At 46.2% G+C, this 14,626-nt stretch overlaps 1 protein-coding gene across 2 annotated transcripts in view; it reads right to left on the bottom strand.

The window, feature by feature from the left end:
• Positions 1 to 14,626, bottom strand: part of TBL1XR1 (TBL1X/Y related 1) — a 107,323-nt gene that overhangs the window by 5,584 nt on the left and 87,113 nt on the right. For both annotated transcript variants that reach the window (XM_056849547.1, XM_056849548.1), the window contains exons 5-12: positions 9,327 to 9,459; positions 7,518 to 7,659; positions 5,426 to 5,489; positions 5,217 to 5,314; positions 4,523 to 4,583; positions 3,429 to 3,550; positions 1,912 to 1,986; positions 131 to 258 (exon numbers count right to left, since the gene is read on the bottom strand). In XM_056849547.1, coding sequence (XP_056705525.1) covers positions 131 to 258; positions 1,912 to 1,986; positions 3,429 to 3,550; positions 4,523 to 4,583; positions 5,217 to 5,314; positions 5,426 to 5,489; positions 7,518 to 7,659; positions 9,327 to 9,459 — 823 coding nt within the window. The remainder of the gene's footprint in view (positions 1 to 130; positions 259 to 1,911; positions 1,987 to 3,428; positions 3,551 to 4,522; positions 4,584 to 5,216; positions 5,315 to 5,425; positions 5,490 to 7,517; positions 7,660 to 9,326; positions 9,460 to 14,626) is intronic.

Below are 14,626 nucleotides of genomic sequence, written 5' to 3'. Positions count from 1 at the left end.
AGAAGGAGGGCAGGTTGCTTTCAGTGGACAACATCTAAGTAAAGGCCTTGAGGACAAGGTCAGAGAGAGAGAGAGAAATGAGCAAAGTCACCCTTGTCTCTCCTTATGCAGCGACTCGCTTCACTGTTACCTTGCTAACATAAGATTGGCATTAGGGTTGTTGGTTCCTGGCCCTGTAGGACTCCACTTGATAGTATAAATTTCTTTGTTGTGCGCTTGTAGATCGTGGACACAACTATCCTGTTTCATACTCCAGATCTAGGAAAAGGACAAGAAGAAATAATTTCAAATATGGTCTGAAGGCAGGATCTGGAGGCAGGATCTGGACACTTCCTGGATGGGACATCACAGGGAAACCTGTGAATCCCATATACGAAAGGTGGGTTATAGGTGTAATTCGTGTATCACAAATGAAGGCTTCACTTAGAGATATACCAATTCTCTCGTTTCCACCAAAAAAAGATGACAGTATTTTCTCCACAGACACTCATTTCATGCTCCTGCTGGGATGTGCCAAGAAAAGGAACGGAAGAAACAACAATGAACATGTTTTCTGTTTGAAATGCAGAGACTTTTCTTTGGACTTACACTTGTGAAATCCCACATAATGGCAGCGGGTTTGTCATTGCTGTTACCAGAAACAGAAAACACCTACTGTCTGGTCCTTTTAACTAGAGATGCTGTGGATTGAACCGGGGACCTTCTGCATGGTAAGCAGAGGCTCTGACACTGAGCCACAGCCCCTCCCAGTTGCTTCACTGAAACTTATACTCGTCTTAAGTACTTTCTGGAGCAGGACACACTTTTAAACTTGCTTCTTTTTGCGGGGGGAGGGGGGAGGAACCACTTGCAAAGTAACTTCATGGTACTTTGTCCTCCTCATGGCTAAAAGGCAGGAATCTCACATCAGTCAACACGAAAAATGCACATTTTTCAGGTTTTCTATTGAACAACAGTATTCCATGGCCATTACATAGGCAAACCCAAATGTCCCTTCAAACCCCCTGCAGCCTCCTCTCCCAGCCCACCCTGTTCCTTATGGTGACCCCTTATGGGGTTTTCAAGGCAAGAGATGAACAAAGGTGGTTTGCCATTGCCTGCCTCTTAACAGCAACCCTGGACTTCATTGGTGGTCTCCCATCCAAATGCTAACTAGGGCTGATCCTGTCTTAGGTCCTCAGGTCTGATGAAACTGGGCTAGCTGGGGCCATCCATGGTTATTTAGTCATAATTGTGGAGAATCTCCAGTTATCTAAAGTTGAGAGGGAAGCTACCGAGAATGGGGTCATCTAGATAATCAGTGCTGGAGATAATCAGTGCTGATGGACTCCTGGCCTGATCCAGTAAGATTGTTATGTTCTCTTACGTGATACTAACAGCACATTCCTGAGAGGGATGCCTGCGCCGCTTTTTGGAGGCAACGCGGCTGTGCTGCCTCTAAAGGAGGTTTCGGCCCTTAGAGCTCAGGAACGCGCTGTCAGTTTGATATCAATGAAGAAGAACAACAGTATCACCGTCGGGACTGGAAGCTTGGATTTCAAAATTCCGGCCCGCCAAATGTTTCATACTTTCTTCTTGGTTTCAAAGATCATGATGGGTAGCCATGTTAGTATGTCTGTAGCATCTTAAAGAGTAACAAAATTTCTGGTAGGGTATGAGCTTTCGTGAGTCACTCGTGACAGCTCATACCCTACCAGAAATCTTGTTAGTCTTTAAGTTGCTACTCATGAGCTGTGACTCACGAAAGCTCATACACTACCAGAAATCTTGTTAGTCTTGAATGTGCTATGGGACTCTTGCGCTTCTCTGTGACAAGTATGTTATTGATTCCTGCTAACTACAAACATGGCCAAGAAAGCACAGGGTAAACCATTTATCGCAACCGATAACCATCCCATGCCGAGCAATTACCTTCAAAGTCATGTCGTCAGAACATGATGCCAGAAGATTACCAGTGGGATCCCATTTGATTGCATTTACTTCATTCTGAAATTGAACAGCGAGAGTGAAACTGACATCTCTGCTTCCTTGAGGAGGAACGGTGCCTGGGTAAAGGGGGGGGGGCGGGTTCCCTCAGCTCGAAAGCGACATGGCTTAAGCGCAAGATGGACAATGCCCCCCCCTCGAAGGTCGGATGTGCAAGTCCCTGCCAGGCTGGACATTTAGTCAGAGGGGCTCCACTAGGCCTGATTACTGTATGTCCAGTAAGGATAAAGCTGCTGACCCAAGTTCTTCAAGAAACATCTAGCCTCTAGCCAAGAGCCTGTACCACTAGGACTGACAAGTGGTGGTGGAAAGCGCCCTCAAGTCGCAGCTGATATATGGTGACCCTGTAGGGTTTTCAAGGCAAGAGATGAGAAGATGTTTTGCCATTGCCTGCTTATGGGTAACAACCCTGGACTTCCTTGGTGGTCTCCCATCCAAGTACTCCCCAGGGCCCATTCTGCTCAGCCTCCAAGATCTGACGAGATGGGGCTTGCCTGGGACAGCCAGGCCACGGCAGGGCTGACGAGACAACCCTTTCAATTCCACCATGTTTGGACAATGAGGACACACAGGCAGCGCAACAGCCAACACAACAGCACGTGACGCTTTCACCTTCCGTAAACAGCTACGCTTGTCTCACGCCCTGAGGAAATGGCAGGTCTGTTGTTATTTATTATTTTATTAGATTTATAACCTGCTATTTCCCGGCCAAGGCCGGGCTCAGAGTGGCTAACAATCAGTAGTCAAATCAACATCGATTCGTAACTTTTCAATAAAACATACACAATTAAAACCAATAAAATTTGACAGTAAACCAATAAAACCCATTGGACTGATTGGCACACATTAATAGAACACTGGGCCATAGTGAGCTTGGGGGGAGAAAAGCATCTGTGTGTGTGTGTTAATTGCCGTCAAGTCGCTTCCGATTCATGATGACCCTATGAATGAAAGTCTTCCAAAATGTCCTATCTTTGACAGCCTTGCTCAGATCTTGCAAATTAAAGGCTGTGGCTTCCTTTATTGAGTCAATCCATCTCTTGTTGGGTCTTCCTCTTTTTAGAAAAGCATCTAACGGACCCTAACTTCAATTGCAGGGTGCTGGAACAGCCATCACATGAGTTGCCTGCAAACTCTGCAATAGATAGGAACTTTGCCTTGAAACTATGCTTCTTCATACCATGGTTAATTCATTTATTTGGGTCTGGATGTAAAGTTATAGGATGGGGGGGGGGCTCCTCCGAATCGAGAACGTGTGTATGCTATGCTGTGGATGCTTCAAGCTGGAAGAAGAGTCATTCGTACAGTCACAGATGCACTGCCTTGCACAACCGTCCCTGAAAAGAGGTTCTAGGACACTCGCTAGACTGGGTCTCTCAACTTTGTCCCATGTGCGCTGCTGGGCATTGAGAAAGCGGAGCAAACCGAAAGAAAGGACTTACCGTGTGGCCCTGGAAGGTTTTGATGGGCTTATCTTGGCCTAGTTTACAGACATGAATACACATGTCTGTGCTACAGGAGGCAAACGTGTTGTTGCTCTGCCAGTCAACATCTAAGGCCGGTGCTATCGAGAGGGGAAAGAACAAATAAGCCACAACCGTGTCAGAAGAAACCTCTTTGCCCTCCCAGTGGCAATAAGCAAATGGTGTCAAGGGATTTGCGGTTTTACCTCAGGGCAGGCTCACAAAGGATCTCCCCCCCCCCACATGCAAAAAAGCTCTTGACCCAACCAGGTTTACACAAAGTATTGTGTGCAGTTGTGGAGGCCTCACTTCAAAAAGGATGTGGACAGAATGGAGCGGGTGCAGAGGAGAGCGATGAGGACGATCAAGGGCCTGGAGACCAAGCCCTACGAGGAAAAGCTGTGGGAGTTGGGGATGTTTAGTCTGGGGAAGAGGAGGTTGAACGGGGACATGATTGCTCTCTTGGGAGTATTTGAAGGGCTGTCACTTAGAGGAGGGCAGGGAGCTGTTCCTGTTGTCAGCAGAGGATAGGACTTGCAATAATGGGTTTAAATTTATTTACTTATTTAAGACTTATAACCCGCTCTCCCCAGAAAGCCGTCTCAGGGCGGGTAACATCATTTTAAAATACAACAACCAATATAAATATCCATAATAAAACCAACAATAAAATCTAAAACCTAACATGATGGATCCCTAAATTACGGGCGGGAAGGTACCGGCTGGATATTAGGAATCATTTTTTACATTAAGAGTTGTTCGACAGTGGAATCGGCTTCCTAGGGAGGTGGTGAGCTCCCCCTCACTGGCAGTCTTTAAGCAGAGGCTGGACAAGCACTCTTAGGGATGCTCTAGGCTGAATCTGCATTGAGCAGGGGGTTGGACTAGAAGGCCTGTATGGCCCCTTCCAGCTCTATGATTTTAATGTGAAATGAAGAGTCACAGATGTAGAAATCCCTGATGCTGCCCTAAACTCTTTTAAAAGTTTTTTTTTTAAATTGGGATGAACTAGGTCCCACCAATACTTGCTTCAATCTTCCTAGCTGTTTTCAAAAAACAAACGAACCACATACCAGAATGGAAAGGAAACTGCTGCTTAGCTTCTCCGGTGTGTGCGTCCCAGATAATTGTGGTCTGAATTAAAAAACAAAAACAACAGAAGAGCATAACGGTGCTTTGCAGAATTTATACACTAATCACATCTGGTGGATCAAGACCATTTTGACTCTACATTTTTGGTCGGGCTAGAGTCATTTTTTTTAAAATGACCCAAATGTTTCACGTTTCCATTATCAGGGAGCAAATCTGGATGACAAATAAGAGATCTTGTACATTTGTATTCCAATGCCCTTGGAACCAAAACTTAGTGCCCCCCTAGGTAATCCCACCGCCAGCGAGGTTTGCCACTAAAACGGCACCTAGAGAAACCGGGGGAAATCACACGTAAACCATCGCTGGGTTTGATCTGTGTTCTAGTCTTAAGCCGCTCCAGCGATGGGAGCTTTCGCCTGCTCTTATGACTTCATTATTTGACAGTTCTTCTTAATACCAGTGTGAATTGTGATTTCCACTGGCATTAAGAGATCACATTTGTTAACTGCAGTGCATATAATTCACCTGCTACAGCAAAGGGGGCTTTTTCTAGACCCAGATGGCGTTCCTCATGGTTTTACTCTCTTTTAGGCGCCAAGAAAACCTATGGTGGCATGATACCTCATAATTAAACTGGCAACGATGAATTTTTAACAAGCCCAAACGGGTTCTCACCTTGTCCACGCCTGCACTTAAAATGAAATTGCCTTTCTTGTTCCATTTTAATGCAAATATAGGACCTTTATGTTGCCCTAACGTGCTGGCCAGGTTACCTAAAAAATCAAAAGGGAGCATTTAGTAAAAAAGCTTTTTTAAAAAAAAACTCTGAAACCTGTTGAGGTGCCAAACACAATTCATGAAAGAGAAAGCAACTCTCCACTCACCATCTTTAGTCCATATCCTTGCAAATCCATCATATGACCCCGTTGCTAGAAGCGTACCTTCACTCTGTGCAGGCAAAAGTAGATATCTGTAGTATTATGACATAGACTCCAACTAACAAACCAGAATCTCCACTGAAAATACTTTCTTGGCTATAAATATATCCTGGGTCACGGAATTGCATATTATCCAGTACAAAGTCAGGGAACACATGAGGTTGCCTTATACTGAATCAGACCCTTGTTCTGTCAAAGTCAATATGTCTACTCAGACCGGCAGTGGCTCTTCAGGGTCTCAGGCTGAGGTCTTTCACATCACCTACTTGCCTAGTCCCTTTAACTGGAGATGCCGGGGATAGAACCTGGGACCTTCTGCATGCCAAGCAGATGCTCTACCACTGAGCCATGGCTCCTCCCCTCGTACTCCCGTTCTGAAGAATTTTATTTGCTTTTCCTAACAGCAAGGAACAGGTATCAGGATAGATATAAGAAAGTACTTTTTTCACACAAGGCGTAATTAACATATGGAATTTGCTCCTGCATACTGTCCTCACAGCCACTGACTTAGGTGACTTAAACAGGAATTAAGCCATCAGAGGACTATTAACAATAATGGTTCTATTAACAATAATAGCCCTGAAGGCTACAATGGAACCTCCATGTTCAGAGGCAATACACCTCTAAATACCACTTGCTAGGTTAAAGCTCTTGGCGTCATGAGGCTCAACAGGGACATCTGGTTGACACTGTGGGAAATGGGATGTAGGCCTACATACAGTAGATGTCTGGTCTGATCCTGAAGGGCTACGTTCAGGTTCTGTACTGAGTCCCTGATCAGGACTGACGAGCTTATCTTTTGATTTTTGTTGCTAACATTGTAATTCAGGGTGACTGCGAGTGATACTTGTTTCCAATGGCATTTTATCTTCTCCATTTGTTGCTTCCACCCCTCGTTTCATTGACTTACTTCTGCTATTCAGGGCCATATGCTGGAAAGTTAATGGAGCAAACCCAGGAGGGTTGCGTTTTCCTTCTTGGAATGGCAAACTTCAGCACTGCATCGCAAATCATTTCTGAATGTCCACCAAGTTTCAAAAGCTATTTGACATTCAAAGTAGGAGGTGGCGTGGCGTGTTTCTTGGAAAAGTCCAAACCGCGCTGAGCTAGTACAGTTCTTAGTGCTCTGGGTAATGTCCCAGATACTGACATTTCAGGGGGCATCTGGTTTTGATCTTATATCACCACGTGTGCTGACGGGTGCTACTAAAAATGGATACCCGCAACTCAAACTGAACGTTGAGAATCAGACACCTCCCAGTCTGCTGCTCCACCATGAAAGGTCCATCAGAAGTGTCTGGAAGCTTTGGAGATGGCTGAGATGTAAGAATTGACAAGAGCAAGGATTTGGCAAAAGGAATGCACAAGTATGCCCGATCGCATTCTCGAATATTTCGCTTCTTATTGGAATTGTTCCCCTAATATGAGAAGTCTGGATATAATTTTCTTCTTTTTTTATAGACTTCTATCTTCTTCTGTTTTTATAAATAAAATAAATAGTATTCATTAGGGCTGTGCACCATCCCCCACCCAGTATTTTTTGGGTTCAGGTTTAATAGACCGGATTTTTTTCTAATCCGGAAGAAGGCGAAATTGCCATATTGGCTTTTCCCAGATTTTTCGAGTTTATTAAACTTGAACATGAAAAATTCAAGAAGCCTCTGACACCCGGGTGGAGTTTGGAGCCCACATTCGGGTCGCGCTGGAGGTGGCGGTGTGAGCTGAATGCTGGGCTCCCAGAGTTCTGCTCATGGGTGGACTTCGGAGGCGGCAGCACCAGTAGGTAAGAGTGAAGGAGAGAGGGGGGGGGGGCTTAAAAATGACAGTGAGGCCAAAGTGGTCCCGAATAATGCCGAAAAACATTGGCATTATTCAGGAGCCGCTTTTCAACTCCCTTTAACTGCCGCCATCCCCCACCCCCGGTAACAAACCCCCTCCAGAAACATTATTGGGGGGGTATCAGTTCAGCTTTAGCCGAATGCACACCCTGAGTATTCATAACAAATAGATGCTTAGAGCACTTGCAGTTTCTGCTTACATTCCAATCCAAGGATGTCACATCTTTGTTGCTTGGTACATCTTGGCCCCCTTCTCGTATACAGTGCCGGAGGACCAGCTGCGTGGATCCACTGGTACTGTTCTCGCTAAGGTTCCATATTCTTGCCGTCGAATCTCCCGATCTGCAAAACAAACAGAACTGGGTTGGAGATTTGCTTTAGCCATCTACTTAATAACGTCAAAGGCTAAAGAAAAGATCTTAAGGATACTGTTCCCCTTGAGAAGCACAAGTACTCTCCCGAACAAACAAAAGATGTGGGTAGGTTTTCCTGTTCACCACTGATCTCAACATAGGGGCATTTGTATAAGAAACATCCAGATTTGGTTTGGCATATCCTTGCCTAAGCTATATTTCATAGACCATATTTCAGCCAGTTCAAATGCAGTTTTATGCCCCGAGAAGTAACACGTCAGCCAGCCGCTTCTCCCACTGCAAAGCAGGCCGTGTCCACAGAAATAAAGCCAAAAAGCTAAATGTGTTTATGGCTTAAAAAAAGTTTAACAGAGACCGAACTTTAAAATAAAAAGGCCGTCTCAGTTCACAAAAACACATTTGCATGAGAACTTTTTGAATCAAACATATTTCAAAGGACTGCAATGCTCGTAAACAGGCACAAAGGCAGAGGATAGTGGAACAAAGTCCAGGGAAGCTTAGGTGCCAAATAAGTAGATAGCAATGACAAATAACAGTCGTAGGCAAACAGCACTCCCAGAAGGGTGTGGCGGATTTAGCTGGGTGGCACTGCTCTCTTCATGGAATTGCCAGATAAATCCAAGCGGCACAGTGAAGGCTGCTGCTGTAAATAAGTCTGCTGTTCTCACTGTGTGTTAAACAGACAACTCGCAGCCTTTCCTACAAGCTAGCCAACTCTACATATACTGGCAGCTACACTCCCTCCAGATTTAGCCCGTGGGCTCAAACAGCCCAGATGACGATTACGCGGTTTGTAAAATGCAAAACTGTAGGCCTTAATTTGCCTCAGGGCTGTGCAAGGAAGGGAAATGAAAGGAGAGACAGTGTGGTGTAGCGGTGAAGAACGGTGGTTTGGAGTGATGGATGCTAATCTTGTGAACCGGGTTGGTTTCCCCATTCCTCCACATGAAGCCAGCTGGGTGACCTTGGGCTAGTCACACCTCTCTTAGAGCTCTCTCAGCCCCACCTACCTCACAGGGTGTCTATTGAGGGGAGGGGAAGTGATTGTAAGCCGATCTGATTCTTCCTTAAATGGTAGAGAAAGTCGGCATATAAAAACCAACTCTTCTTCTTCTTCTTAACTCTCCAACCCACCAACTTGACTTTGCTAATTGAAACTACACTTCCAAATCTGATATTAAGAGAAAAATATGAATGCTGTAAAATGGAGCGGGAAGGAGGGTATGATCCAGTTCCGATTATCAAAAACCAAGCAGAGTTTAAAGAGTTAAACTTCCTCTCTCTGTCCCACACAACCCTGAGGCAAACAGAGGCCACAATTTGCATTTGCATTGGATGGAAAAATATGAGTTTTGCCACCTCTGTTTGAACCCTGTACAATGGCAGGTCCCGGCCTCCGTATCACTGGCCAAATTTTGGCACATTTTCTCCTTGCTGTCACTCAGACAGTCACCGCCTTAAAAGATGGAAACACTTGTCTAAGGGCTTCCATTTGCCTAAAAGGGTCCATTCCCTGCAATAGCCCTCGACATTCTCCACTCCTGAAAGAAAGGGATAACCAGAGTGGCTTTTGAGGGAGCCTACAGAACTGTGGCAACGAAGAGACATCTTGGACTGCCTTAGCGGGACACATACCCTGAGGCCAGAAGATCGCTAACGGGGTTCCAAGCGCAGATGAACACTTCGGATTCGTGGCCGCGCAGCACCACCGCTTTATTGGGGGGGATTTCAACATCACCGTCCACTTCCATCATGTCTGTGTGATTATCTGCATGATCGGGAACAACAAGGGGAAACAAAAGGTTTCATTATTTTCACACGCAGGGAACACTTCCTGCCTGGGACCCAGAAGAACTCCTCTGTGCATATATGCTCACAGCCCACAGCGGACCAATACGCTTTATCATTGGTTGATGGTATATACATCTGTACGACATTAGAAATGCGTTACGAGACTTTTGCGCGAGCCAATTCAAATGGCGAAATATCCATGATATACAACAATAAGTGACAATGGGCCACACAATATATAAGGTTATTGCCTTATAGCACACCTTTTACGTGTATTTCTGGATGTGTCTGTAATAATAATATGACAGCTGGGGAGGGAAGGCAGCATGGTACAGCCTGATCTCATCAGATCTCGGAAGCTAAGCAGGGTCAGCCCTGGTTAGCATTTGGATGGGAGACCGCCAAGGAATAGAAGGGTTGCTGTGCAGAGGAAGGCACTGGCAAACCCCCTCTGAACTTCTTGTGCCTTGAAAACCCCATAAGGGGCAACCATAAGCTGGTTGTGACTTGACAGCACTTTACACACACACACACACACACACGTATGATCACTGAAGAAGGCCATACACGTCTGGCTATTTATTGATAATTTATATTGATTTTTATCATCAACAACGTTGGAAAATTAGTAATTATTTTCATATACATTCTTTTAATTGATTAGCCTATATATAAGGCCCAGTGTTTTTATTTCTGTGTTCACCGTATGATAAATATTACTATACTGTTATAACTTTCAGCTCAATTTTCAGGTTTTTGGTTTAGTTCAGGTTGAGGTTTTTTCTTTCTTTCTTTCCCTTTTCATTTGCACCCTAATCAGTTTCAAAGGCAAAAGTCATGTGTTCCAAGGCAGCACCAGGCCGGACAAGCGCTTTCAATAGGCTGGTGAACCAAAACTGTTCTCAAACCACTAAAGCAGTACCTAAATCAGAGAAAGCCAGTGTGCTGAGTGGATAAAGCAGGGGTCCCCAACATTAATTAATTAATTCTACCCTGCCCTCCATCCCCAGCCAAAGCCAGGCTCAAAGGTGGCTAACAACAATAAAACATTTTTTAATTAATGGAGTCCCAGGTCAGCAACAAGCTGACCTGCCATTCTGTAAAACAGGGCTTCAGCTAGCGTGGTGTGAAAGCCAGCGTGGTGTAGTAGTTAAGAGCAGTGGTCTCTAATCTGGAGAACCGGGTTTGATTCCCCACTCCTCCACATGAGCTGCGGACACTAATCTGGAGAACCGGGTTGGTTTCCTTACTCCTACACATGAAACCAGCTGGGTGACCTTGGGCTAGTCACAGCTCTCTTAAAACTCTCTCAGCCCCACCCACCTCACAGAGTATCTGTTGTGGGGAGGGGAAGGGAAGGTGATTGTAAGGTGGTTTGATTCTTCCTTAAGTGGTAGAGAAAGCCGGCATATAAAAACCAGTTCTTCTTCACTTCACAACTCCTGACCAATTCAAGATAGATGCTTCTGCATATACGCAGAATCACAGAGGCAGTTATTCCTATCTGGAACATGTGTGTGTGTATGTGTTAAGTGCCGTCAAGTCGCTTCTGACTCATGGCAACCCTATGAATCAATGTCCTCCAAAATGTCCTATCTTGCAAAATCTGGAATATCTTTATAATATAACAGATCTTGCAAAATCTGGAATATAGCAGCCACAAAAGCCATTCTTTCTGCAGAGTCGGAGGGAAGGCAGGAATCATTTGCATTTCCAACCAGTAGGGGTGGCTGAAACATCACATTCTCACTACATCAGTACTGGATCTCCAGCCTGAACTACAGCTCACCGTTAAAGGGGGGTGGGGTGGGATATGACGGATTTCAAAATCTAAGCATGGAAAAAAGAACCAAGGCATCATTTCTGTAAAAAGAATGTGCAGGGCTGGAGGTTTCGCGCACACAAAATGAAGTGCTAACCTTCCAAGACCCACATAAATAACAGCCACGCACCATCTGATGTTCCCAACCCGTTTGGGACATCTGTAACAACCCGGGACCAGCTTTGCGGTACACTGGAGATCCGGGGGGAGGTGGGTGGATGTGGATTTGGACTGAGGATGCTATAAAGTTGAACAGTGGGTTAACCCTGCTACAAGCTGTGAAAGGGGAAAACAGACGTGTACAATACAGCTGTCTGTGTTTTCCCCCCTCTTACCGAGGGAAATAATTACTAATTACTTACCGAGGATGACTAATTTCTAGGGGGTAAACAGTGCGTACGATGGGTGGAAAGGTTAACCCTGGCCTTTTGTGCATGGCTGTTTCCCTCAACGACTTTGGGTCTTCGTTTTGATTATTCACACTGTTTCCGACCGTCAGAGGTCGCCTCGCTCCCCCTCCCCGCGTTTCCCCACGTTTTGAAATTTGCGATAAAACAGGTCCCTGAAAACACGGGGGGGAATGTAGGGGGAGAGCGAGGCGAACTCTGACGGTCGGAAACAGCACGCGTAATCAAAACAAAGACAGAAGTAATCGGACGGGTGATAGTGAGGGAAACAGCCATGCACAAAAGACCCCTCTCCCATAACATCAAGGTCCTCAAATCCAAATTGACTGCACATTACATGCAGCTGGACCTTCCTTTTAATGATAATTCCCCAACGTTGTCACAACTCTGCTACCCGCTCCATCTCCCTCAGTCAGGGGGACCCAGCATGATACCCGCGGGAGCCACGGTGCCTGCCAACACCTTTCTTGGTGCCCACCAAGTGTTTTTAGAAAGCAGGTGGGGCTCTTGCCCAGCAGGGCTTCAGATTTGCCAATGAAGATATGGCCGGCTGGGAGGATAAAAATAAGATTGTTTCAGCGGCAGCTGCAACCAGTGTTTGTTTTATTCTTTCTCACTGCTCTTTCTCAGTGTATTTTTAAATTACCTCTCTCCTCCTCTGCGCTTGGGCTCCCTCTGTGTGTGTGGCTCTACCAGGGTAGCCAGCCTCCAGGTGGTGGCTGGAGATGCGCTCGCTCCCTCGTGGACCTGTGTCTTATGTGTCTTTCTTATGTTCTTATGACCCAATCTGAGGGAAGGGAAGCTCAAGGCCCTTTGCAAACAGCCCTCTCTGGCTCTGCCTTTGTTAGCTGCCCGGTGGGCTGATGCACCAGGGCCCGGCTGCTCACGGCCCCCATCTCCTGCTGACTCACGGCCAACCTAGCCGTTACCAAGGAAACAGGGGATTCCCAGTTCCATACTCTTCTCACAATAGGGAGGGAGGGGGACGTTGGGCAGGCAGGGCTGCCAGATGGGAGGAGGGTCGCTTTCTTGCCATCCCCCCACCCACCACCACCACCAAAATTACAATTATAAAATAATTTCTCCCCACTCCAGGCAGTCTTTGACGGATGCAAGCCTGGCTGGGAGAGGCGAGCTTACGATTCCAGGCAATGGAGGAGTCAAGAATACGAGGAGAGACATGCTGGATCAGACCAAGGGCCCCATCGGGTCCAGCACTCTGCAAATTTATTTATCCGAAGCTTTGCCTCCCGTCTTTCCTCACGGTCCGGGGCGGCTTACGATCATAAAGACGTCCCCTGGTTAAAACCGAAAGTCAAATAGCCAGCCCCAAATCCCTCCTCCCCTCCCCCTCTTAAAAATGTCCGCCATTCAAAGCCCTGGCAAACAGGCAGGCCGCACTGTGCCTCCTGAAGGTCTCCAAGGAGGGGACCCCCTCACCGCTTCAGGCTGCCCACACAGTGGCAGTCCAGTTGCCTCCAGGAAGTCCCCAAAACGGATGACTTCAACGGCATCTTCCCACCAGTGCTCCCCAGAAACTGCTATAAATAGCCAAAGTTGGCTTTGGACCAAGGATCTAGCTTTGGCCTCCAGGAAGAGTTTAACCCATCTGTGCACAGGCTCCTTTCCTGCCGACCCACTGCGCACCCCAAGGGGTACATGAATCATACATACCCCCAACTGTACGGGGTTCTTCCCCGTTTCGAGCGCCCCTCCCGATTACACTACCGCGGACCTCACTGATTGCTGCAAGGAAAATATCGATGGTGCCGTGCCCGTCGGCTGCTTCTGCAACAAGGGACAAGTATCTGCTGCTGCCTCTGGCTCGGGAAAGCCAGCAAAGCAGGAAGTCAGTAACTCAAACAGGGCTCAAAACGAAAAACACTGAGAGTTTGTTCTGTCACCTCTGACATAGTCAGGGACGGGACGGCAGCCTGGGCGGCTGAAAACCCCCTTCTGTGAGATGAGAAGAAACTAGAACATCATATTTTTATCCCAGGGGAGGGAACTTACTCCTCCTAGGCAGTTCAAGAAAGAACCTTTTTTAAAAAAGCCCTTCAAAACAGCAGACGCCAAGGTATTCCTACAGACAAACACAAGGAAAAGGAAATATGCCTCAGAATCACAATAACAAGCCCCGACGTGGTGCTGAAAAGAGCAAGATAAAAATGTCAACGGGAACGCCCTAGAAGAACTCACCTCATACCAAAGAAAACTAGAATGAATTTTTAAAATCTATTGTCGGGGTGGGACAAGCAGGTACAACGCTCCCACCCAAAGCAGCGATTCAACCCACCAACTTTCTCTCTTTTTTTATTTAAGAAACCAGGTTTCCATTTGAAGAATAAAATCTTGTTTTACAGAAGAGGAGTGTGTCTGTGTTTAATCAGTGGTATCTGGTGTCACCCCAAAACAACAGCGCTCAAAATCCTACCCCCCCCCCACCAACTCTACTCAGGATGCCCCTGGGCTCAGGTAGAGTTTACAAGCTCACTATCACCGTTCCCATGTTTAAAGGCCCTACAAAAGCCCCCCCCCCTTAGATGTCATGCCCATGAGCATCGCAGGCTGCTCAGACACAGGACGCAGCAAATCCTACAGAAATTAGTTCTCGGTTTGGGCTGTGCTTGGATGACAGACTGGTGGGGATCTTCTGCAGGCCACCTTGAATTCCACGGCAGATCAGTAGGATCCAAATTGCAACAGCGTTAAAGTAAGGTGTTAATTATACTTACTTTAATGAAACTGCTCATTCGACCCAATGGCCTTGAGCAGTATCACACTGATAAAAGTTAAAAACAAGCTTAATAGCCCGATTCCAGACTTGGACTCATTTATTTATTCATATTATTATATCTTGCTATAAAAAGACAGTCATGCTAGGAAAAGTTGAGGGCAGCAGGAAAAAAGGAAGA

Source organism: Euleptes europaea, chromosome 5 (assembly GCF_029931775.1).
Source record: "Euleptes europaea isolate rEulEur1 chromosome 5, rEulEur1.hap1, whole genome shotgun sequence".
Lineage (NCBI taxonomy): Eukaryota > Metazoa > Chordata > Lepidosauria > Squamata > Sphaerodactylidae > Euleptes > Euleptes europaea.
The sequence above is the reverse complement of the archived record's forward strand: the minus strand, read 5'-3'. Positions and strand labels throughout refer to the sequence as shown.